General features: G+C 34.3%; 2 protein-coding genes across 2 annotated transcripts in view; both read right to left on the bottom strand.

Annotated features, from left to right (window-relative positions):
* LOC134853964 (AH receptor-interacting protein-like) overlaps positions 1-26,094 on the bottom strand; it is a 567,995-nt gene that overhangs the window by 411,560 nt on the left and 130,341 nt on the right. The gene's annotated exons all lie outside the window — the stretch shown is intronic.
* On the bottom strand, positions 1,925-25,650 carry LOC134854305 (ephrin type-A receptor 4-like). Its single transcript, XM_063870506.1, has 16 exons — positions 24,877-25,650; positions 24,357-24,430; positions 21,291-21,427; positions 19,001-19,303; positions 18,548-18,708; positions 16,231-16,426; positions 14,404-14,738; positions 11,422-11,685; positions 10,765-11,031; positions 10,182-10,355; positions 7,478-7,669; positions 6,109-6,335; positions 5,090-5,200; positions 4,581-4,736; positions 2,640-2,836; positions 1,925-2,461 (listed from the first exon to the last, which is right to left on the bottom strand). Exons 1-16 carry the CDS (start codon positions 24,962-24,964, stop codon positions 2,020-2,022), a joined length of 3,324 nt encoding a protein of 1,107 aa, XP_063726576.1. The 5' UTR covers positions 24,965-25,650; the 3' UTR covers positions 1,925-2,019.

Here is a 26,094-nt window from a genome sequence, read left to right as displayed (position 1 = left end):
GTGACCACGCAAAAAAAATTGTGCTACCCGTCATTAAAAATCATTAGGGTTGGCAACACCAAAATCAAAACAAAGTTAGAAACGATTGAACAATTAATGGAAATATGTCAACCCCTCTCAAAAAAAATCAATTTCAAATGAAAAATTTTAAAATCATAAAACGTTTGAGAAGAAAATTTTAAGAATCTGAAATCCAAACACTGAAAGCGGAATCCACAGAAAACTCCGGTTATCAACGAAAAAAAGTAATAATTTGCCGAAACTGCTGCTACGTCAAAACGCGTTTGTCAATGAAATTCAAAACAATCTTGCTGGATTTTTCATCTCTAAAAGTTGAAAATTCACTTGATTCTGTATAATTGATTACTTACGGAAAGCAAACTCAGTGTTTTGTGCTTACCCAAATATTGCTCAGTGTAAAAAATTTCTGGTTTCAAATTGTTAATCTCGTTCACACTTTTGTCCTTTTTTTCATCAGTTAATCTCGCTCACATTTTAAAAAATTCAGAGTCAATATCAATGGAAGTCAGCCAGTTTGCAGTTTTCTGCAGCCAATTTTGAAAACCGAGAAATGACGAAGAAATCTGCTGAATTTAGTAGAAATTTTTCGAAACCACTGCTACGTCAAAAACCCGCTTGTTGATGAAATCAAAAATAACCCAGGCTGAAATAATTTTATTAAAATTCGAAAGTTTCTCTGATTCTATATAGCTGAATCAAAACCAAGCTTAGGACCTAATGATTACCCAGTTTTTGCTTGATTTAATTGACTCTTATCTTCGCCGCCTTTACAAAAGATTGTTGAGGTCGTTCAGCTTACAAACACGAGAGTCGAAATCTATGATAGTCAGACAGTTTGTAACCAAAGCATCCGTTTGCAACCAGGCTGTAGCTAATGTAGTAACCTGAGAATTCATGAAGCAAATAGCGGAATCCAGTAGCTTTTTCTCGAATTGCAGCTACGTAAAAAACTCACTCGTCGATGAAACACAAAGCAGCTTAGGCTGAATTTATGTCATCAAAATCTGAAGATTCCATTGATTGTAAATAATTGCTTGCTAATCAGATTTTATTTACCCGTTATGCTTGCTAATTAGATTTTTTTTACCCGTTTGTCGCTTGATTGCAACTTATTTTTAATTTCATCGCATTTTTAAAGTTCTCTTAAGGTCTTGCAAACTTAAAACTTAGAGAGTTAAAGTCTGTGAAAGTCACTCAGCTTGTAACCAAAGCGCCTGTTTGTAACCAGGTTATAGCCATGTTTGTAACCCGAGAAATGATGAAAAAAGTTGTGGAAGCATCAGAATTTTGTGAAAATTGAAGCTAAGTCGAATACGCGCTTTTCGATGAAATCCAAAGCAACCATGGCTGAATTTTTGTCATCAAAATCCGAGAATTTCTTTGATTTTATAAACGACCGCTAATCAAAAGCCGAACTTAGCTGCGCCTAGTTTTTACCCATATGTCGCTCGCTTCAAGCAGATTTCTGACTTCAAATTTACGAACTCGAGAATCTGCTCTTTTCCAGTTGCCCAACGCCTTGTAAAATCACAAAAAAGCTGTTCAAAAACTGTTCACACGGCATTTTGCATTTAAGTATTCTAAGTTGACTTTGAAAAAATCGAACTTCAGAAAAATCAAAGGCGGGACTAAAAAAACCCCGAGTCAATGTCTATGAAAGTCAGTCAGTTTGTAACTAAAGCTCCATAACTTCGCGTGATGATGGTATAAACATTTATATCATACAAAAGTTTGTTTCAAAAAGTTATTTTTAGAGAAAAATTTATGCGCGGCAGAAAAAAAATCTGAGAAAATGCGTTTTTTAATGCATTTTTTGGAATCATTTATCCGAAAAAACTGCTTCGGACAAAACAATTGCATCTGCTAGAAAAATCCTTGCACAAAATTTGATTTTTAAAGAAAAAAATAAAAAAACATTCAATTAAGGATTGGTTTGTGTCTAAATTTCTATCACATATCAGAAATAACATTTAGAAAAATTACTCATACAAAATAGTTTTATATTTCCGAGAAAACTGGCGATGTTTGCAAAGATATGCAGTTTTGTGGATTATTCGCCAAGTCAATATTCTGCTTTGTTAGACTGCTACTTGAAGTTGTCGAAATATTATTGGCACAGTGTTGTTGTTTTTTCAATTTCGAAATCGCATCCATCATTTTCTTTCTATGTTTTGTCGAACTCACTCCCATCTGCTCAAGAACTGAAGCGTCGACTGACATTAAAATATCCTCGGTGGTAATTATATTGTTTTTTGCGAATAGTTCCGAGTACTGGGGGAGTTTGATTGACATGAGCCAGTCGGAGGTGGTGATGGGGAGTGACCCGCTAGTAGACGAGGGGGGAAGGGTGAAGTAGTTGGTTGAAGCTAGTGTGCTCATGTTTAATCCACTCGAAGGGTTGTTCTGAAGGTTATGAGGGCTCAAATTGGAGTTCGCTGACCTGAAATAGTGAGAAATACGCATGATATTTGAATATTTTTTGATAGCGAGCCAAAGCGGAAATTACTTTTGAAAATGTTTAGGCCAAATTTGATGCTATGTTTGTTTTAAAGGCGTACTTGTTTTTATAAATTGATCATGAATAGAACGATTTCGAACAGAAAGGGTTTCGAACTCACTTCATGTTAGCAGCAGCGACTGTCTCTTGTAGCAAATCTTGTCTCCTAATCATATGATGCATCTGTTCTTGGATCAGGGCGAAATCTGGTCTCTTATTCCTCTCGTCACACCAGCAAGCCTTCATCAGTTCGTATAGAATCAGTGGGCAGTTTCCAGGGGCGGGCAGTCGGTACCCACTCTCAATTAGTCTAATTATCTAAAAAGAGAAGAAATAAAATTAAGTTAAAAAATTCGATTTTTTTGCAATAAATAAAAAAATAAAATCATTAGGTTCTTTAAAAATGTGTCTCCATTGAAAAATGAACGTCCTACTCCTACAGCTCAAAAATTTCAAACCCTTTTTTTGAGCTAATTTGCTAGTTTGCTAACTTAGGGAGGTGATCTTTAAGTTTTCTTTTTCGTTTTTGAACCTCACCGACCTTCTCTGAAGGCTAGGGTGAAGCGGAGCTGTTTTTTAAACAAAATTTTGATAATTAAGGTGTTCAAAAAACTTGTTTTAAGTTTCCCCGGAGACAGACTCTCTTAAGTCTTTTTCTATACTTTCAATTTTTGTTTTGCTTTCAATAAGTAGGAAAAAAGGTGCATATGTTTAGTTATTGCCGAAATTTAGTCTATCAAAGAAAAACTCTAATTAATTGCCCTTCATTTTCTATTTTTTACCGCAAGTTTATTTACTTCCTCTGAGTAAAATCAAGTTTTGATTTTTTACTCTTAAAAGTTCAAAAGTTAGCTTTTCTTTTTTTCTCTCTTGAAAGTAAATTAAGAGCCCTGTAGGTGATTTATCAAGGCATTGATGTTCTTTCCTTCCACCGGTCTTAATTTGAGTTGGGAAAATAAATTCCGGGGATCAATTTGACCGAATTACTTAAAAAGGAGCTAAATTTTAAAAATTGATTTTCTGTAGGTAAAAAGGCGTTAACCAACTTGAGGACCTTTTTGCCTCCTAGGACCCATTTGGAATATTGATCCAATGTGAAACAGAAAGCGGCTTGTTGAAAAAATCAAAGTCAAGTGTGAATGCATTACAAAAGACATGCTTTAATTTTTTGTTCATTTCTCGGTTTGAAAAAGGTGTGAACGGGTTGTTTTTCCACACATGTATCACATTGATTGTTGAATTAATTAAATTGCGTCAATTCTGCTTTTCAAAAGGGGATCGTGTTACTATAGGCAGTAAAAGTATTGCAAAAATGGTCGTTTGGGGAATCAAATGCTTAAATGCTTATATATCGGATGTATTTTTGGTTTGCTAAAAGCAATGTGATATCGTAAAACGTAGACGGCTAGCCTAGGGCAATTTAAAAAATCTAATTTTTTGTTAAAACCCTCAGGGATTGGGATAGAATAATGCTGGAATTATTTAAATTGTTTTTGCACTTATCTAAATGATCATTTTACAACCTAAATAAATTGATAAAAACAAGTATTTCCTGTTTACAATTGGGTCATAAATCTGATAATGAATTTTTTCTTTTTTCAGCTATTTTACAATTTTCCATCCATTGAAGTCAATTTTAGAGTTCCGATTTTCGTTTGATTTTTTCAGAACAAACTTGTGATAACGAATTAGTAGCGCTTCGTTAAATTTGATTTGTTACGAAGGGAATTTTAGGAGGATGCAAAAAGATAAAATTGACGATAGATGTACTTGAGAATGGAAGCTGGCGGATAGATAAATTTCGCAGGTTTTGAATTTTTGACGGTACAGTAGCTTTACGGCGGCAAGTTATTTTCATCTTCTCTAAATTTCCATTTTTCTATAGAGGGCACCATTGTAGAAAATAATGCTTTTTCGTTACAAGGTACCATGGGGGGGGGGGATAGTTAACAAGATCCAAAGTTTTTTGTGCAAAGCCTAATAATCGAGAGCAATTTGTGAGTTGACTTCAATCAGCAATTTTTTGGGAATTTTTAGAAAAACTAAAGTAGAGGTTACTGACCTCTTGATTTGTTCTGCCGAAGTAGGGTCTCTGCTGGTGAGGGAATGCGAATATCTCCCACAGGGTGACTCCGAAACTCCACGAGTCAGAGTGGGTGGAGAACTTCCTCAGGGAACACACTTCGGGCGCACTCCACGGCAATAGTTCACCACTGACCTAAAGGGGAAAAGGATAATCAAAAAAATATATATATAAAAAAATTAATTTTTTTTATTTGATTGGCAATTCGAACTGTAAACAATAATAAAATGATTGAATGAATTACTATTAGCTTGTATTAAAGAACTGTCAAAAGCTCAGGCGAAAATTGGGCATTCATTAAAAATCAAAAACTTCAAAAATCTAAAACTTTTTTTTGGTTGATTTTTCAAAACTCGTTTCGCAATTTTTGATATTTTTAAGTGTAACTTGTCCAATACAATTTCGCTATAACTTATTTTCACTTCCAAATTTCGCTAGACCGTATTTTGAACTAAATGTATCGCAGTGTCGTGTGACGTAACACTTACCCCTGATTCTCCAAATAGGCTCTGTTCCTGGTCGAGCAGGATGCGCTGGTCGAATCCAGTAATCTTGCACACTTCGTTCTGAGAAACCAGGATATTCTTGGCGCACAGCACCTGCAAAACAACAACTCCATTCTAACTATTCGTCGCAACAAGGAAACGTTTTAAAATTGTTTTGGTAATAGTGCTAACCACCCTAGAAAATTGTAGCGCCATTCAAATTATGCACACTACAATACAAAAACCAGTGTGGTGGGCTACAATTTTGAGCTGCTATGCTGACCAGGGGCGGATCTAGGATTTTTTCGAGGGGGGGGGGCGGATTTTCAAAAAAATAATAAAAATTTTGTCAACCTGTTTTTTTAAGGTCGACCAAATTGATTTCCCGAGCTCTGCCAAAGCACCAAAAAGACCCTGTTTTGGCCAGATTTTTTGCGCCGCAGGCAAAATTTTGAAAAAAACAGGCCCCAAAAAAAGACGTTTTTAGGCTTTTTTTTTTGGAAAATGTTGACCAAAAAATTGCGTTTTTTTGGCGCGCGCTCCCGCCTCAAAATTAGTATACATTGCGCCAAAGGCGCCTTTAGAAATATTTTACGGCCGTCACCAAAAATGGATATCTCAAAGTAGTTTAGAGGGGGACCCTTTGGGTCGGCAGGGGGTCGAATCCCTGAGTATAAAGCGTACCCCCGCCCTCTAAATCCGCCCCTGATGCTGGCTGAGAGCTATAATTGAAAAAATTCAAAACTTTTTACTGTTTGGTCGATCGCCAGTTCTCACAATACCAGTAAAAAGTTAGTTGAAACAAGCATCGTGAGAATTAAACATCGAACACGAAATTTTCCAAAATCATTTAATTCTTTTTTCGTTCCTAAGCAAGATTTTTTTAAATTTTTTTCTACGTTTTTAATATCATCAATTTTCTGATCGAAAAAAATATTTCCTGCTCAAAATTAGTAGTAAGACCGAAAAAGTATTTCGCTATGCGCAGCAGAAAGAGGTGGTATCAGTAGCGCGTAGCATACCTTATGCACGTATCCCAGCTCAGACAAGTACTGCATACCGCAAGCCACACCCCTCATCTGGTGCACAATCTGTCCCGGTGGTAGAGAGAAAGAGACCCCCTGTTGGTCGGCACCTCCCCCTCCCCCACCACCCAGTTTGTTTGATACTGTTTGGTGGGCGTATATTAGTTCCAGGTAGTCTGAGAAAGTACCGGTGGTGTGTTCAGTCACCATCATCATTGGATCACCTGGAAAAAAAATTCATTAAATTTGAAAAACTTTTGAAATTTTGTACCGACTTTCGAAAAAAAACGGAATACTTATTCTTTATTTCTATTAACGATAAATCGAACGGTACAGTAACGCGAATATTAAAACATTAGCAAAATGCTAACCCCCCATTTGAATATTTGAATATCTCTGGGAAAGTGGGTTGATAGTCAAAAAGGTATAAATTTTTTAAACCTCAGTGGAAAAAAAATCAAAAATAACATGCATAGGCTTTCACTTGGTATTCATTAGCTATAATTTGGTTAATAATATAAAATAGTTTCAAAAGAGACAACTTTTTGTTTATATTTGTGCTCAGTCTCAAGTCAAGCCTTTTGATTCATGAGACCAAAACAAAACTTTTTCTCGGGTCAGATTTCCGAATTTCTGATCTTTAAAGTTGAATTCAAAGGGTAATTGGCCGAGAAAGTTTAAACGTATTCTTTTCGCTGTCATTTTCTTTGCCATAAGAGCTTTTTGAAGAGGCAAATTTGAAGTTATCAAAGCGCGTTTATCATTCATCTTTACTGATTCAGAATATTGACGAGGGCTCTCCAAAATTAAATTTAAACTGTCAAATTTGAAAAACAGATGATAAAATGACAAGCATAGTCATAAAAAGCCAGCGATGTCTTTGGTGATGATATTTTAATATCTGGCGTTTTTAGCCAATTAAGTTGGTTTGGACAATATTAATTTAATAAAGAGTCTTTATAAATGATAACAAGAACACTTCTGAAAACTTGACTTAAACTTGATACTCATTTAGAAGTGGGCATATTGTTGCATCGTAAAAATGTTCACTTTTTTATCACAACTTAAACGATTAAAATATTAACGTATTTACGTATTTGGTATCAAGTAACGACACATGAATTTAATAAACGTCATTCAAAAAATAAAAATAAAAAACTTGTTAGGAGTTGAAAAAAAAAGAACTAGCAAAAGGAAATGTGAAAATCAAACAGGTGGGGAGGGGTGGGGGCTTGCGTTTTAACTCAAATTGCAATACCATTTCTCTCCAAATATATTCACGCTACACTTTTAACATAAAAGCTGCCTACGATTAGTACTGCTAAGTAAATTAGTAATAATTAACGAAATAGATATAAGTACTAACTTTTGAGTGATACCCCGTGAAGCTGTAATACATTGGGGTGGTTGAACTGTCCTAGGATTGTCGCTTCCATAAAAAACAGCTCCTTGAACTGGTCCGATTCCTTCTGTTTGCACATCTTCACAAAAACGGGATGTTTGGAGGGGAAATGGTCGGTCGAAGTGTAGCTTCCAGCACAGCCGAAGAACCCACTCTCTGCAACAAGAAAAAATAAGTTAATTACATAAAGCAAAAGCTCAGGAGTTCGAATCCCGGGCAGTGACAGTCATATAAACCAAAGATACAACATACTCTGCAACAAAAAATGTCTTTATAGTTGTCAAGCGAAAAGTAGAGGTACAGGAGTTCAATTCCCGGGCATTACTATTCACAAAACCGAATAAACCGTCAATCTCTAGTACAAATTTTTCTCAAAATAGTGTTTCGAAGTAAGTTGTAAAAACAGAAAAACCTCTCTTCTAACAGGAAACAGAAAACCCGAGTTATAATTCCGCTCAATTTTATTGAGAAAAACGAAAAAAAAAACACTATAACATGCAAAACAAAATCTAACGAGTTCCGTCCAATAGGTTAAGTTGCTCTCAGATGACAATGAGTTCGATTCCCGAGCGTTGTTACGCACAAGAATTGGATAACCTTTTTTCCTTCCTTTCCTCTCTTGACTTTTCTCTTCTTTAAAATCCCGAGATTAGTTGTTTGCTTGTTTAGTTGATTTTCGTTGCTCAACCATGTTTCAAAAAATCACCTTTTCTGAATTTTCGCTGCCTTTTTTCATTAAAAACGGTCTCTAAATTCTAATAACCTGTTCATATTTTAAGGATCTTTATTGAAACTCTTTTTTCTTCAAAGTAGAGTGAGGAGTTAATATCGAGAGGCTTTTCAAATGGACAATTTTTTGCTTCAAAAGTGAAAAGGGACGGTTTTTTTCTCTGATTTAATGTCAGCAAAACACACCCTCTGTTCTGAAGAACTACTACCCGTTCGTATGATGTTTCATTGATAAGAAAAACAATCGCTTTCTGAAGAGTCAAAAAAAGGATTTCCTTTTTTTTGTACTACTTATCACAAAGCTTGTTATCATAATAGAGAAGTTCAATACAAAACTCAAATCATTCACTTAGGTTAAAATTTCAAAAAAAAAACTCATATTTTCATGTTTATTTTGAAAAAAACTCACTTTGAGTAGTATTTCAAACTCAAAAAAAGTTTGCAACGGCAAATAACACAAGTTTTTTCATTTATCTAGAGGCCATGTTCTAGTTATTAATTCCAACTTTTTTTTATTAAATTTTTTCTCAACTCGAAAAAATCCAACATCAATGTACAATTCACAAGTTGAAATCACTTAACGGAACATTGATTAGAGTTATAAATAAAATTTATCATCCACGGTAATTTGAATAATCTCAATTTTGGACTTATTCCAGTGGAAAAAAAACAACAGTCATATCCACATGCATACGAGATTTTTTATTTTTCATCTTTTGCAAAATTGGGATTCAAAAAGGCAAGGGCGCTATAACCGTCTCAGAACGGAAGGAAATAGCCCTGCTATAGTGTCTGTGTTTTCAAGGGGTAAGGAGTTGGGGAAGGGGGGTTTTAAAAGGTAATTTGGGTGTGGCGTGTTCGTGTCTTTGGTCTGTTTTGTGAGCATAACACAATGCTCCGGTATTTATTCGCGGGTGCATATTAACGCTTTATCTATCTCACTTAACATCATCACAATCTATCATTTTATACGTTTAGTCTATATTAGTCTATCTACCTGTTTTATTTACACGTACTCCTGGTTGTATTCCTACTATCTGATTTGTGATTTTTTTCTCTCCTGGTGCCTAGGGTTAAAGGGTCAAAATTGGAGAGAAGGGCGGACAAAATCACTTGAAAGAGAGATTTAATTAGCCAATTTCGCGTCAATTTTATTTTTAGTTGGTTCATACTCAAGTCATCATTCACGTGAATTTATCCAAAATCGTGTTTTTTTCTCAAAGGCAAACAAGAAATTAATGTTATGAAACCAACAAAAAATACAAACTTTTCTAAAAAAAATCAATTTTTACTGGGATGTTTTCTTTATGCCGAGGTAAAAAAAATTGCCATGCAAACTCGCACCATGTTTTTATTTTCCTTAGCTGAAAATTTTCTTCATAATTTTCCTGTCTGAAAAAATTAGCTCAAATTATGAAGAAAAGTCACGGAGGCGTCAATCATTAGTTAGCTTTCATTCCCTCGGGTATCCTTTTAAAAGTACTCCATCACTAACGAGCCCATCCCTTAGAAACAATACTACCCCCATATATAAGTATTCCCATTGACGCAATTAGCCCATTGTAAGGGGACTAATTAGAACACTTGGCTTAAGCTGGGATGATTATTTTCCCCAATTTTGGTGGATTGGAAAGCACTCCAGTAACGGATACGATAGACTGTTTCGATTATGGGCGGCGTCTTTTTTAATTGTGACACTTTTGAACACAATCGCTTCAAATCGGCCAGGCGACTTAATAGTCAAAGGGAATTTGAATCAGAAAACGAATACTTTTTCCTGCTATTGTTTAAGCTTTGTTTTCACCCAGATCAAATGAAGCCAAAAAGAGTATACATAGAAGTAAAGAAGTATAAATAAACAGCTCAGCCACTAGTTAAATATAATAATAGTATTAAAAAGGGGGTTAACTATTAACTAGGAGTGTATTTATTTGCCCACCTAGAACAATTGCGTCGTGGGGTAACTCCAAGTGTATGGTGTGGGGGTCAACTTGTGAAGTGTACTCATTCATCATCTCCTCCAGATTGTAGTAGTGGGGGTCTATGAATGTCTGCCCAACAGGGACAGCTGTGAAGTCATAAGGCATACTAGCCCCACTTCCAGAACCGTATCCTACAGAATAGAAAAAACTCGATTGAGTTTAAAAATGAATACAAGAAAAATTGTTTAGAATATTTATTAAAAAATCAAAATGTAAATTTTAGCCCCAAAAAATATTGTGTAGTAGATGAAAACAAGTAGAAGAAAGATATTTAGGAAATTCAAAATTCAGGAGCCGAAGAAAATTGAGAACACTTTTCAGTGAAATTCTTTGCTTTTTATTTTTTTAAAAACTGATATTGTTTCTTAAATTGAAAGTAACTTTGTTGGAGATTTATACATGTACAGAAAAATCAAAATGCTTTCTTAAAATTCAATTTGAATTTCATTTCAATAGAAAAAAAATTCAGGAGGAAAAATTTTTTGTAATATTTTTTTCTAATTATTTCTAGAAAACTTCAAACTACAGAATTGAACTCACCCAGATAGGGATATGCTTTGCTCGTCTCGTACTCCATAAAGGCCCCTCTATGTCCCCCCATTACACCCGCGGCCCCGCCCATTAGTCCCTGACCCCCTCCCCCCAGCCCCTTCTCCCACTCTGCGTGTTTCCGTCTGAGGATGCAGACTGCCGATATGAAGATGGTCACTAGGATTAGCAGGACGATGACGACGACTCCGATCATGAGCATGACCCCTGGATCGGGCGAGGAGAACAAGTCCATTTGTCGTCCGTTTGGGCCGAGACCTGAACAAAAAGAAACTTATTCTATGTATAATTCAAACAACGAACGCGGTACGAGAACTGAGCTTAGTTTATGAAAACAAAAAAAAATGCGTCAAAAATTCAAAAATAAACAAAAACAAAAAAAATCAGTGCGTTTTAGTATTTAAGGCATTTAGTGCGTTTTACAGATTTTTCTCATTGATTTCAATGCTACTTTCTCGCTTGAACCTCATCGGATGTTCGCTTTTGATATCTGATATATTGGATGATAAATGGTCATTTTCATGAAATATTAAGCAAAACTTCACAATATTAGACGAAAGCTTTAAAAAAGGCCTTTAAAAGCCAAATGAAAAAAAAATATCACAAAAGTATATGTGATGATCCGGATAAAATATGCCGGGTGCTGACCTTGAATTTTCTGGGTTAAATTAGTCTGGGGTCCTTTTATTCCATCATATCTGGCTACCACAGAGAACGTGTACTCCCCCGAACTCAACCCCGAGAAGGCCGCCCGGCACTTGGTCGTGGTCACGTGACTGAACACGACTGCGCCCAAGTAGACTGTGATTGAGTAGTTGAGTAAGTCTGGGTTGTCGATTGGCACTTGTGGTTCCACCCACTGGATCGCGATTGTCTCCCTTTCTGGGATAAGTTCGAGGTTGTCAACTCGCACTGAAACAGAAATTTTGGATCTCTTAAACTATTGCCCCCTTTTAGTAAAAAATTGCGACCCCTGAATGAAATAAATCAACATACAAATTAAACATATGCGATACTGTACCTAGTAACCAATACCACCCCCAACCCCTCTTGCAAAAGGGGGGAAATAGTTTGAGAAATCCAACATTTAATTTCTAGGACAATCTATCCGGAAAGTTAGTTTGCAAGTCATTTTACCCAATGCCATTATTTGACCCTATTGAAGTTTTCGATCCTAATTATATTAAAGGACAACTTGACATTGAGTAGATTGGTACAGAATAGATTATCATGCAACCAAAAATTGCAGATTCTTTTGATTTTGAATCTTGTACACAACTCCCTCCCTCTCCTCCTATGATGTCTATAAACTCTAGTAACAGATGCCCTTCCTGAAGTATCCAACGTCTAAACATATACGAATATTAAACTTTGTAATAAAATCATTCTTTTGCATTAGACTAGGGGGATTGCTTACAAAACCTTTGATTTTAATTGTCCTTTGTCTGTAGCTACCCCTTGGCCTCAATAACTTTTTTTGGCTGCCCTTTTTTCCTTCCGTCACAAGTCAATAGACACACAAAACAGCTGAAAATTAAGGGATTTTTATTAAATAATTAATACAACATGATTGCCAACGTTCGAAAATAAAGATTCACTTTGAAAAATCTGATATTAAAGTTTAAAAAGGCGGCAAAAAACATTTGTAGATTGATTGTTTTTTCTTAAGTCTGACCGCGAAGCAGAAACCCATGGCGTATAGTTGTCTGTCTTCTGATCTTAATACCATTCTTTCATGGTTCGTCGATGATATTAATCGCATCATTCTACTTAGATATTCTAAATGACTTAGCAGCATATTATTGTTTTGAATGAGATACAGCTATGACATTACTGAAATTTTGTAGACTGCAACAAAATCGTTTAATAAATCTTATAATCTAAATTTGGTATGATACTTAATCCAGATAGAAACATTGAAAAATTCAAACAAAAACATGAGCCAATTGAGCAGGGCGGATCTAAGGTTTTCTCCAGGGTAGGGGGGCGGATTTTCAAAAATTTTCGAAATTTTATCGAAAAATTGTATTTTTTTAGGCCGTATTGTAATTTTTTGAAAAAACATGCCAACAAAAAAAATTTTTTTTTAGCACTTTTGCAAAATTTTGACCAAAAAATGGTTTTTTTTTTCGGCGCGAGCTCGCTCAAAATTAGTATATGTTGGCGCGAAACGCGCATTTAGAAAAATTTTAGGGTCAGTCAGCCAAAAATGGATATCTCAAAATAGTGAGCACAGACTGATCTAAGATTTTCTCGAGGTGGGATTTTCAAGAAACTTTTGATCAAGTTGACCTTCCAAGCTCTCCTAAATCTCAACAGAGATCCTATTTTGATCAAATTTTCTGCGCCGCTTAAAAATTTTTTTGGGCACTTTTTGAAAGGTTTTGGAAAGCGCCTTTGGAAAAATTTTAGTATCAGTCTGCAAAAAGGATGTCCTAAAATAGTACCGAAGGGGGACCCTTTTGGTGGCCAGGAGGAAGAAATCCTAAGGGGTGGGGCATTTTTTACTTTCTCGAGATATAATAAATTAGATATAAATCGTTGGGACTCCATTAACATCAAATTCACCCATTTTTGACTCTATTTAACGAAAAAAATAACTGCATATTTTTTTAATGGTTTTTCAAGTTTCCTTGACGTTTCAGGCGTGAAAATTTTAAAAAGTTTTTCTTTCCATTCGGCCTGGTTTTAAAAATTATTCATGTTGCAAACAAATTTCTTGCACTTGAAATTTTTCAGAAAAAGATCTAATTAAATTACAATTCAACCCAGAATTTTTCCCTAATAACAGCCTATTACACAATGTGTAGTGTTTTGTCTAACCAAGAAAAGGATTTCAAACCCTTCCAATGTCAGAGTGAATTATGGTCGTAACATTTTTCATTCTTTCAATTTCAGTCACGTCCAATTTGACTTTCCAACCCGCCAATTAACCTAATCTTGGGCACCTACTAATTTAGCCGACACATTACCATAAACTTATTTTGAGCACATATAGCTTTTGTTTTTTTTTACAATAAATTTGATACTATTTCAATTTTTCATTTTAAAAATGCTTAAAACTCGCTTATTTGGCAGTATAATAAAATTTTCGGCTTGTGAGGCCCTCGGCTCTGCTACTTTTCACCTCAAGTTGAACTGGGAATTGTTGTCAAGTGGGTTCAAAATCGATTCACAATTAGCTTGTCAACATACGTCACCCTAAATGGCCCATTTCCCTTAATTTCAGTCGGGAAAAATAGGCATGAAATATTTACATTTCATACATGTGGCAGCCATTTGCCTTGCTTGGTCACACGAAGTGAGATGATTTTATTTGCTCATCGACTAGTGATTTCTTCTAATCTGACATTGGCATATTTTAGAGTCAATATTAGGAGAATTGAGTTTAAGTGCGCTGCGAAATTTATAATTTTTTTTTAATTTTGAATAAAAAACTATTCTAAAACTCTCGAATGTATCTGAAGATCTTTATTATGTTTTATCGCGGTGAATTTTACCCATTGAGAGATTACGAGAGACGGGGTTTTAGGGTGTCGGAAAACTTTTTAACGACTAAACTTTTAGTTTAAAAATAAATTAACTCCCCGATAAAACGGTTAAAAGACTGAAAAAAGTAGGTACACTTACGTTCTTTTCCTGTTGTTTCTGCGTACAGTTCGCAACTTTTTCTCTCCGCTTCATCTGCCCTCATTTGAGAACTTACTCCATTTTTAGCGCACACCCGAATAGAGTACCTCCGCTCCGAGAGAAACCCAGTAGCCGAGAACACTGTGACGTCATTACGGAGAAGAGTCGGCTCACAGTCGGAATCCAAGGTGGCCACGGCGACGCCCGAGGAGCTTCCCGAAACGACTACAGGACAGATAGAGACTTCGTAGAACATGTCGGATCGTCCTCCGTTGTAGCTTGGTCGACGCCACGACAATGCAAAGCTAGTGTACTTTACTTCCACTCGAAGATCCCTACAAAATAAAACAATCTTAGTAACTTTATTTTTGTCTAGTTGAAACCTGTTTAATTTTCCCTAAGTAAGCAGCAACAACATAATCTTGATATTGACCTTAAATCTTTTTTAAGTTAAGAAAACGAAGGCTGGCGGTTCGAATCCCAATGATGTCGAAATGCCGCACCATGTTAAATGTTTTTTTAATCGATTTTTGAAACTAAGAACTTGTTTCTAATGAACGATTTAGTCAACGCCTCATCATATTCTTAACCGATAAACAGAGCTGGATTGTTAAGAACAAGAACTGAACATCAGTTATGCTGAACCTCAAAAGTTTAACATGTCTCTTGACCACTTGATAGATTTTAAACTAAAAAGTTTAAGTTATAATTGCACTGAATGTCAATCAAGAAATAGAAAGCACTTCGTTTATCAAAGAAAATTACCGATTAGTCTTGTAAGCCATTGTATTACCAGCTAGTCAAAAAGTAATAGCAATCTCAAAATTTATTGTCGTTTTGTCCAATTTTTTCCAACACCCGCCTCAAAAATGGACCAAGTGGCAAATCAGCAGGCAATTACTGTCACGTCTCAGGCAATTCAAAAAATCTTGAGTCCGTAATTAAAAATTAATCGACAAAAACTATCGAAAATAATGAACAGTCAATTTGGATTTTTCATCAATGAGTAAATGCATTTATGAGTTTCGAATGAATTCAAATGGACTTTTTAATGAAGCCAACTACAGTTTTATATGCAGGTCTATTTAGCAGGTGGTCTTAATAATTCAGCGAGTTAAATGAACAAAATTGAGCGAAATTTTCAGCCAGTAAGGGCCAGAAGACACGTTTTTTTGAATTTCTGAAGCAGATGTGAAAATTTTTTCTTTGTTCGGGGTTATTTAAAATTCAACAACCCGCCTCACAAAAGCAGAAAAAAAAATCTGAACTTAGACTGAAAGTCATGTGATTAATCATTTAATTCTTTAGATGTTTCTAGAAAGTTACAATAGCTAAGAGAGGTAATTATATATTGATGGGGACAAATTTATTGTTGATTGAAAGATGGAAATTTCCGTCTGACGTGTGTAAACTTGAATGTAGATTTCAGCACTTGAATATTCCAAATGATGTACTCAAAACAGTATATAAAAATCGGCTGTTTTTTGATTGATTTGGGACACCGAATGTTAAGATCGAGTAATTTCTCTATTATGGGTAACAAAATCGTTTTTTTTTTTAAAAAAAACAAGCCCTTTTTACTTTTCTTTGTAGAAAAATTAACTAGCGCGACTCAACTAGCCTAACATCTGACTTTTTTAGTAACTTTTCCTTTTTTTCCGAAAATTTCTGCCCAACATTTTTCTCAATCTGCTTACAAGATTTTAAATTATTACTCTTTTTTGTAAAAATAAATGTTGAATTTTACCAATTACACTAATTGGTGAAGTTAGAACTAAGTTGATTGATTTAATTGACTCATAACTAATAATTAATCATCTAACTAACAGTGGTTTGCTGGGCACAGTTGTGCATGGGGTGTGCACAGTCTCGTCCTGCTGTCTAAAGTAGTTAGTTTTGCAGTCACATTTAGTGGCCACAGTGTCCATTCTGTTGTACATGTATGGCTGTCTGTCTGAATTGGAGGGACACCTCTTGCATCTCTCGTTTCCACTCTCTACCTTGTAGTAGTCCTCGGGACACTCTGAACAAAGCCATACATGTTAAAAATAAGCCATACAAATGAAAGAAAGGCCATACTCATGAAGTAAAGACCATATACGAGAAATAAAAGCCATACATGTGCAATAAAGGCCATACACATGAAGTAAAGGCCATACACGTGAAATAAAAGCCATACATATGCAATAAAGGCCATACACGTGAAATAAAAGCCATAAATATGCAATACACGTGAAATAAAAGAGAAAAAAGTCATACGCGTGAGAAAAGGTCATGTACATGAAAAAGGTCATAGATGTATAAAAAAAGTTAAATTCACGTTAAAAAAAGACCTTACACGTGAAATAAAGTCCAAAAAGGTCATACAAGTGAGCATAGGTCATACACGTGAAAAAGATCATAAATAAAAAAGGTTCATTCACGTGAAGAAAAGACCATACACCTGAAAGTCATGTCCTGCAGGTCACACAAGTGAAAAAAGTCATGCACTGAAAAAATTCAGGTTATGAATAGACCAACAAATAGTTTAAAAAAAGTAAAATATATATGTTTTTGAATATTTTGAAACATGTTTCTAGAATAAAGTTCTGCAACTATCAGGTCAACGTTTCAAATCAAAAGCTTCGCAATTTTTTTTTCATTAAATAGCTTTGCATATTTTAAAACCCTTGTATAGTTTTTTCTTTTGTGGGTGGTTGTATTGTTTGATAGACGGCAGTCAGTTCGTCTTCATTCTGAAAGAATCAATTAGACAAAAATTCTCACTTTTCCCTATTTTACTATATTTTGCAAGACCAAATCGATAACAGCGGGACAAAAGGGCTATTTTTGTAAAATAAAAACATCATTTTGTGTTTTAAAAAATAGACTAATTGACATTTGGGCAAATAATACACACTATCTGGGCTCCTAAAATTAGGAAGTTTGTCTGAATTCCTGTTTCTTTTCGGAAAAAAAAATAGATAAAATCTAATATATTTTGCATTGAATGAGAGTCTTTTCTTCCCAAAGAAAAGAAATTCTGCCTGAAAAGCAGATAATCAGGTGATAACCAACAAACTTAAGGAAAACTGGGTAAATTCAGAGCTATTGAGTGTATTTTTCCGATGCCATTTAACTTTTGTGAATACCTTGAGTGGAAAAACAGATTACTGTGAAAATTTGATAAAAATCGACAAAAAGTCCGACCTAAATGTGTTCACCTGCTTAGAATCAATTTTATCGCATATTTTTCCCCAATTTTGAAATGTCAATCAAACACATTTTTTGCAATTCCAATTCAGATCTTTTTCTATCTGACCATGCAATCGCTTTTTGCAGACTATTTCATCGTATGCAAATTTTAGAGAAAATCCCCTTATAAATAAATATCGCTCACTTATGCATATTATTAAACCATTGAAATACTAATCATTAAGTAATAGCCGGTTCTAATATCTCAATAAGTGTCAATTATTAAGTGCCCTTCATCATCAGATTTTAGATAGTATTGTTTCTTTTCAGAATATTAAAAAAAAATTAAGCTCAAATGGAAAATCGAATTGGAAAATTTCAACTGTAAAAACTTTCTCGCAATTTTTTCCAGGTGATTTTGAAAGTTTTGATTCATTTCTTTGAAAAGTCAGTGAAAACCCTTGAAAAAAAATGTTCATAAGTCTTTAAATCCATGTCAAATTTTGAGCTTGACTTTTGCTTACACAATTTTCGTTTACCGAACAATCAAAGTCAAATTAATTCCTAAAAGTAGCATTTTACGATTCTACTAACTAATCCCACTGTATTCCACGGATTAAGGCTAACCAGAAGGAGAGTGGGAAAATGTGTTTGTAAGAAGCAATTGATGTTTTGATAGAAATGCTGACCCAAGGTATGGATCACATTAAACAAATATCAGGACTTCTTCTGAGAAGAATTGTGGCGTGTTTTAGATCCCGTTCTCAGTTTCAACCTTGATATACACCAACGTCAAGATTTGCAGAATAATTCTATTGATTTTGAGTGTTTTGATTTGACCTTTAGCTGAATCTTGCAAAAATGATTCTTACAGCAGAAATAAATAACAAAAAATTTTCCGAGAAAAAGAAAAAATTTTGAACAAAAATGTTTGTAGAAAAAAGGAAAGAATGAAAAATATAAAACATACTGAGGCAACTCTGGAAGCCGAGGTCTGGTTCGAATCCAGGGTCGCACTTGCAGTCTCCGTCGGGAGTGGCCTTGCGCCACAGTCCGCTACTCTTGCAGTTGTTCTCGGGAAAGCTCTCCGCCTTCGCGTTCTGCACACACCGCCCTTGCACGGGCTGCACACTAAAATTAGACCATCCTTTGTTCATTATCGCCAAATTAAATAGACTTTTATATATAATTTAGCAAACGTTCTACTTTTATGTGAACTTCTCAAATCGAGGGTTTCCAAGTCGTGTTTAACATATGGCAAATACAAAAATTTTGAGCATACAAAGTTTTTTTAGAATGTTTTTTGCAGACTTTTTGTCAATACTTTGCAACTGTTGAAAATGTAATTTTTAAACAGTTTTCCTGCAATCGTTTTGAAAAAGCATGCCAAAAATTGAAGCTTAGAAGACCAACGACAACTTACAAAACTGTGGTTCTCTCGAAGTGGGTCAAGTTTGCTTTCATATCGGGGCAGAATAAGTACTTAATTTGCATTGACTGCAAACTCAAACAGGCACCCAAATCCAGAAATGCAATGTGAAACCCAGATTGACCCTTGGTCAGCTCTAGCTCCAGATAATCGGATAGAGGCAACCAGTTTGAGCCGAAACTGTTTTTTATGGTGTTGAAAGCTGTGTCCGCGTACTGGTTGAAGTTCATTGGCTGATTAGTTTCGACAATTCCCACTTTCAAATTTGAATTCTTTTTGTCGCCCTCTAGCGTATATCTAAAACAAAAAAACATGTTTACATTTTCGTTTAGTTTTTTACTTTCTGCTTTTTTTCCACAAAAACCTCAAGTGAAACGATTACAAAACATACAATTTTGTTTCTAAGTAAAATTTTATAACTTTAGCGTACTTTATCCTTGAGATAAAAGTTTATTTGTAGCTCATTAAAAATAAATTGTTATTAAGAAGACGGTTTTTTCAATAAACTGACTAATTTCAGAATACTGAAGAGAAGAGATCCTTTGGAATGATTCGGCTGGGCGATTTAATTGAAAGAATTGACTTCACTTTCAAAAATCCCAGGCTCAAGATTTTTTCTCCTGAAAATAGATATTGAAAGCTCAACCAACCATTCTTTTGAAACAGAAATTATTTGTGCGTCCCGGCGTATTATTTTTCATATCATTTCTTAAAATATATATTGCTCTTGTAGTTTAAAATTGTTGTGAAATTTGATTTATATGTATTGTTTCTGAACTGGTTTTTTTTTGGGAACGCAGAGGAGGAAAATGAAAAATGGATAACCCAGATATTTGATTACCCTTGTATGATTTGAACTGTTAACACATTGTTTGGCGGTAAAATTCAAAAGAACTATTGACTACATTTGCAAACAGTCAAACAATTTTTCAAGTTTATTTAGCTAGTCGAACTGCATTTGCAAATGAAATGCAGTCTATTTGATTGATTCTACCGGAAGTTCGGAACAGGTAATGATATCGATCCGTGTGATCAGAATATTTGTTCCATCTGCAAAAGTTGCGTAATTCAAACGCCTAATCACGCAAGCGTAGACCGTAAAAATTATTTTCCGGAATCAAAAAATTTTTAAGAAAAATGGGAAACGCCATAAATTTATTTGGATTTTGCAAAGAAATTATGCAGGTTTTTGAAATTATGAGCGTTCCTAAAGAACCGATATTAAAACAAAGGAAAACAAACATGATTTCATTGGAACGAAGTTGTTTAATATCATGAAAACAGGTTTCTTGATATATATGAAAACTTATTTTGATTTCGGACTTTTGTTTGACGTGTTTAAAGCCATCGAGTCTAGTACATGAATCTTGATTAAGCAGAACACCTTTCGAGGCGATCAAAAACGTGTATTTTGACCAAACAAACCTCAAACTTGCGACTTCTCGACTTGTAAGTGCCAAGAAAAACTATTATTTACATGTTTTTTGAAACTTTTTGTCACCCACGCGCTTCGAAAAGTTAGTCAATTTCGGGTCAACTTTGCGTTTATTTTCCAAAAATTTGCCTAAATTTTACCATCGAACCCAAACTGGAGTTGCAATTCAATGCAGAATTCAATGCAGAAGTCAAATTTATACAGCAAGAGTTTATGTATAGTGTTTTAATAGGTTTCAATATCAAGTTAAATGGTTGCTCTAGGCTGACCACAAAACGTGTTGTAGATTTCCGATCACAGAAGAGCTCTGTTTTGATTTTGGCTTAAATTTGATTATCTACAAGGAAGAGTAATTTTCGCGCTGTGACAAATTTTGATTTATATCTTTTTGAGCAAAGCTAAGACAGCTGTGCTTATAAGCAAAGGGATCGATATTAATTAGTGATACAATTTATGCAAGCGAGTATATTCGCTGTTCAGGTGATAGATTTACTCTCCAGCTCGATTTTATACCGAAACAAAAGAGGTCTAAATAATAAAGAAGGTCACAGAGTTCTGTCTTTCACAATTATTCCAGGCAAAAAGTCGAGAACAATTGACTTTCGATCTAAAGTGAACACTTCTTCGATAAAACGCTCTCACAATTTTCACAATTTTTCAAAGTGAAATTCTTATCTGATTAAAAAGTCATCGCAATACTTTTCTTGAATTGGCAACTGAAAACTCTGAAATATAGCTACACGAAATTAAGAGAATCGGATATAACTGAGGCTGGAGGCGGGGGGGGGGGGGATAGTAAAGAAGTCGCGCTCCCCTCTTGTCTCCCGATTTTGCCTCTTAAAAACTCACTGAATGTCAAGCATGATTCGTTCGACTGAATCTTGAGGCTGGATGAAACGAGAAATGAGCAGATTTTGAGGATCTTTCATTTTTTCTACGTCACACACTTTGAACCCTTTGTTGTCGCCAGTCGTTACAGCTTCAAACTAAACAAAAAAAAACAAACGATTAGCAACCTAACCACCCGAGTTCGAGTCCCGACAGGGCCTTTTTGGATGACTTTTAGAAGCTAAATTTTGCATAACTTCCAATTCAATGACCTACAGGTCGGTTTCCAATATTCGTTTCATACTATTGCAGAATTTTTCAAACTATTAATGGACAGAAAACACCGGCTGCATCAATTTTTTGAAAGATTGTAGTTTTTTTACGACCGGACCTTGGCAAACTTTTTCTGACTGTGCTTCAGGGCCAAAAGTTAATTTGAGCGAAAATGAATCGAACTCATATATTTTCAATTGGAGTACTTTCAAGGGAGATTTAGGGAGAAAATTATAAAAAGTATAGTTAATCAATGACTTTACTTCTTTGTTTCGACTTCATTTTGAGGCTGAAAATGTCAACACGTGGTAATATCATTAGCTTAATTTCTTTTATCAACATAATTCGACCTTTTTTCCAACATATTTCGAAGTACAAAGGAGTTGAAAACCACACAAAAGGGTTCAATGTTAACTGACATTTGTTAAGGTGGCCTGCCTTAAGGTTTTTTCCCCCAACGCGAATTCTGAGACATTAGTCAATGTTTTGTTGCGTAGTGAATGGGCTAAGTCCAATATTTTTGTGCAAATCATTGACAGATAACGAAAACAAAGAAGGACTTCTTCACTTCATTTTCGAAAATGGAAAAAGCCTTGGGGGCATTTTGTATGTATAATTGTGAGTGATCATTATTTTTCAATCAATTGAGAGGCATGGAAAAATAAGATATCGACACGGATGGATAACAAAAGAATTGTGTCTAAGAAACAATTTGTGAAATTAGTCTGAGAAATACAAATGTCAGTCAAAAAGTATCAATTATAATCAAAATTCTTTTTCTGATGGAGTTTTTTTGTATGCATGGTTAACTTTCGATCATGAAACATGAACAAAAAAAACCTGACTTTCAAGCTGTAAATATGAAAATTTTGCATTTATGATAAAATTTGCATTCTTTTTGGTTCATTAAAAAAGCGAAGTTTCAAACAGGAAAATCAAGAAAACGACAACAAAACCTACGTATTCTGTTTTTTTTTCCAAACTTTTACAATCCATATTCAAATAGTCCAGACATTAAGCAAAAACCTCACAAAGAAAGCAAAAAAAATTAAAATTAGCCAGTTTTTATAGACTTGTTTCAGGCGATACTTGAAAACTGTGTAATAAATTGAAGATTCGTTTTTAAAATTAATCACTGGTCAATGCTCAACACTTTTTTCGTTAAATTTTTTCGCCGCCCTTGTTTGACTAATTAAACTTCACAAATTTTTTGGTAATCAGTAAAACATAAAAGACCAACTAAGAGCTTTTAAAAGCGCTGTCCGAGTAAAACAAGCCGACCGTTTATAACTTGACGGTATATTGTGATTTTTAATTCTTCTTAATCTATGAATAATAAATATTTGACGCGAAAACAAAGTTGGCATGAAAATTTTGACGATAGAGCCACAAAAAACACATCAGTTAAAAAGGCCAATTCATTTTTTTCTTGGCCCTAGAAACCCAATTGGAATGAGAAAAAATGAAGACAAAATCATTTTCAGAGACATTTTATTTTAAAGTTTTAAAGTGATAACGATAAAAAACATTAAGCCTACGATATTTATTTTACTGAAAAACTGAAAAAAAATTCAGTAATTTTTTTCAAAAAAACAGCCAATTTTTTACGCTACTAATCATCGGCTATGATGATCCCAATTTTAACCCAACGTTGAAAAAATAAAAAATCTTTTTCTTTTCTAATAAGCATACCTTTAATTTGACAGGTGCTTGGTTATACAAAAAGCAGCTCTTTTTTGACACAAAGTTGGCTTTTTAATTGTCTAGACAGGCGTTGGAAATCTGAAAATAAATCTGAAAAACAGTTAAGCTGGAAAAAGATTATATTAATCAATTGAAAAACACGCCAAATTAAGACAGTAAGAAAAGATTGAAAAATTTAAAAATACTAATTTACAAACAAAACCATTTTTAAGCTTTTCCTAAAAAATGCGACACTTTTGTATTTGATTTTACAATCTGTTAATCTGATTTAAGAAAAATTATTGACAAAAATTAATATCGAAAAATATGAATGCGGTAAAATTATATAGAAAGAATACTTCTAAGCGCTTTTTTGAAAAAAAGAAAGAAGGGAATTATATCACCTTCAGAGTCGATTCATTCAATTTAACGGACAGTCAAATGCTGCTTTTGGTTAAAAAACTTGCCGTAAGACGGCGCAAAAAACTTCAAACGGAGCTGCGTGCCGGCATTAATATGAAATGAATTACTAAACAATACCAATTTTCCAAGGTACCTTGATCTTATGGGAAGCTTTGCTGTTGTGTTTTGAACAGAGATTGAAAAAGGGGGTTTCATTTTGTGTATTTTCAGATTTCGAGGTACATTTTTATGGTCGAACTCAAGTTGAGTATGTGAAACCATTATTAAGATCTTTTAACTACGAGCGAAATGATGAAAAAACTAGTTGTTCAGCTCTTTATGAAAACCGCCGTTGTAGCTTAAGAAATAAATGTATCTATTTTGCTTACTTTTTGGGCTGAGAATTGCATGAGGATTGTTACCTTACTCTTTGGTAAATTAAAATCTCATTTTCAATAAATTTTAAGCTGGGCATCAACATTTAGTGTAAAAAAAGTTAATTTAGTTTAGTTTGTTAAATATGTTACACAGTGATGTTATGATGTTAAATAAGAAATATTGTCAAAAGTTGTTAATTAAAAAGACACATTTTATCAGATAAAAAAAAACACATTTTAAGTTGTTTTCAGTCTTTTTCTTCGAAAGTCAGAACAAAACGTCGCACTGATGGTAAAACGAGTGATTTAGTGAGATTGAGTGACTCGGGATTTAACACGTTACTAGACTTACCCCCTTGTCAGATCTGCCGGTCATGTGGAAGGGGAGCCAAGTGGAGCCCTGCTCAAACTGGGAGGAGAAGGCAACTGAAATAAAATATCATCATTACAGAAAATAACTTATAGTTAAAACTTATACTATAACCAATAAAAATGAACTTTCTACACAAACAAAAGCGGCGACAACCATCAGAAACGATGCACAATACTATGATGGCTGTAAGACAATTGCCAAAAAAAAAAGAAAAAAAAGAGAAAAAATTAGACGATTTATCTAGTACTCAACCAAGACTGCCAATTTGATCCATTGTCCGATTCCTTGTCATCAGGATGTGATCAAAAACCGCATCTTATGAAAAAAAAACGCAAAAAAAGCAAAAAACGAAGAATAGCTGAAGAGAGTTCGTCTTTTCTACAATCGAATGTTCAGATATTTTTTAAAAGGGTTTTATGCTTTGTTCCTTGTTTATGCTTTGTGCAAAAAATCTACCCTTAGAAATATTGAAAAAAAAAACAGTTTCTTTGGAACTTACTTGATTCATCTGCTTGCGATTTGATGAAAAAATTCTGGATGACCATGAGTCCAAAATAAACAACCGCTGGCTTCAAAATAATTTCCATGACTGCGAGTTTTTGAAAAGTTCCAATATTGAAAAATTCTCAAATAAGTCAAATAAACAAATAATATTTGATGCAATTATTAGATACTGGCTGCCAATTTGGCGGATAAAATCAACAAAGAATAGATAAAATCTGATTTTTCAGCGTAATAAATTGCTTTGACGCGGATTGTTTTTTTTAATTCATCGATCGAATCGATCAAAATTGCTAATTTCTTTAGAAATGATCTTGGTTGTTTTCTAGTTAATAAAGTAACTTAACTAGGTGAGTTATTACAATCATTATTAATTCTTTTATATTATACGTTTATTCTGACAGTTGTGATCGAATATTCTGTTTTATTTAACAAATTTACAGCAAAAACTACAATGGTTCTGCTGCAAAAATGATTTGAGTTAACAAACAATTATGCTAATTTTTGTAATCTGTTACGTCGTGTCTGATATAAGTTATATGCAATAATGAGATAAAAAAGATTTTGATAATCAATGATTTGTCCGGTTTCAATTTTATATCAGAAATCCACTCGGCGAAAAGTCAAATTGAAAAATATTTTTGTTGATTGCTTATGGAAACTACTCCAGTAAAATTTCACTCCATAAAATGTAAATACGGAATGTGTCAAATTAGCCAATTCTGATTGGCTAATATTTTGAGGATATAGCGGAAGGAATAGGACTGCCCCGTCCCGTCCGTTCAAGCGAAATGGGAAGAAATTTTAGGAGCTGGGATTATTTTCCTGTTAAACAGAAACAAAATTGAAAAATTCTAAAGCATGACCGATCAGCAAAAAAGGTGGGTTTCCTACTACTTATGTGGGGCGGACTTAGGTGGACGACCCTCCTTGATAGAAGTTGTTTCTACTTATATTTTCTGAAAAAAAAACAGACCTTTTTCTGTAATTCCTTTTAAAATTTGACTTAAATATTTTAAACTTCTAGTGAAAATAGGTTTTTTGGTTACCCAAGTAAGCCTTATACACCAGAAATGCTAGTCAAACAATTGAATTTCATTGTGTGACCAGAAATTTTTCAGATGAAAAAATTTTCCCCGAAAACAAGAGAACTTAGGCTTTATTGCGAAAACCTTACAGATCCTGTAGGCCAATAATGATATGCAAAATTTTTTAT

Source organism: Symsagittifera roscoffensis, chromosome 9 (genome assembly GCF_963678635.1).
Source record: "Symsagittifera roscoffensis chromosome 9, txSymRosc1.1, whole genome shotgun sequence".
In the NCBI taxonomy this organism is placed as follows: domain Eukaryota; kingdom Metazoa; phylum Xenacoelomorpha; order Acoela; family Convolutidae; genus Symsagittifera; species Symsagittifera roscoffensis.
Note: the sequence above shows the minus strand (reverse complement) of the source record. Positions and strands in the feature narration are given on the sequence as shown.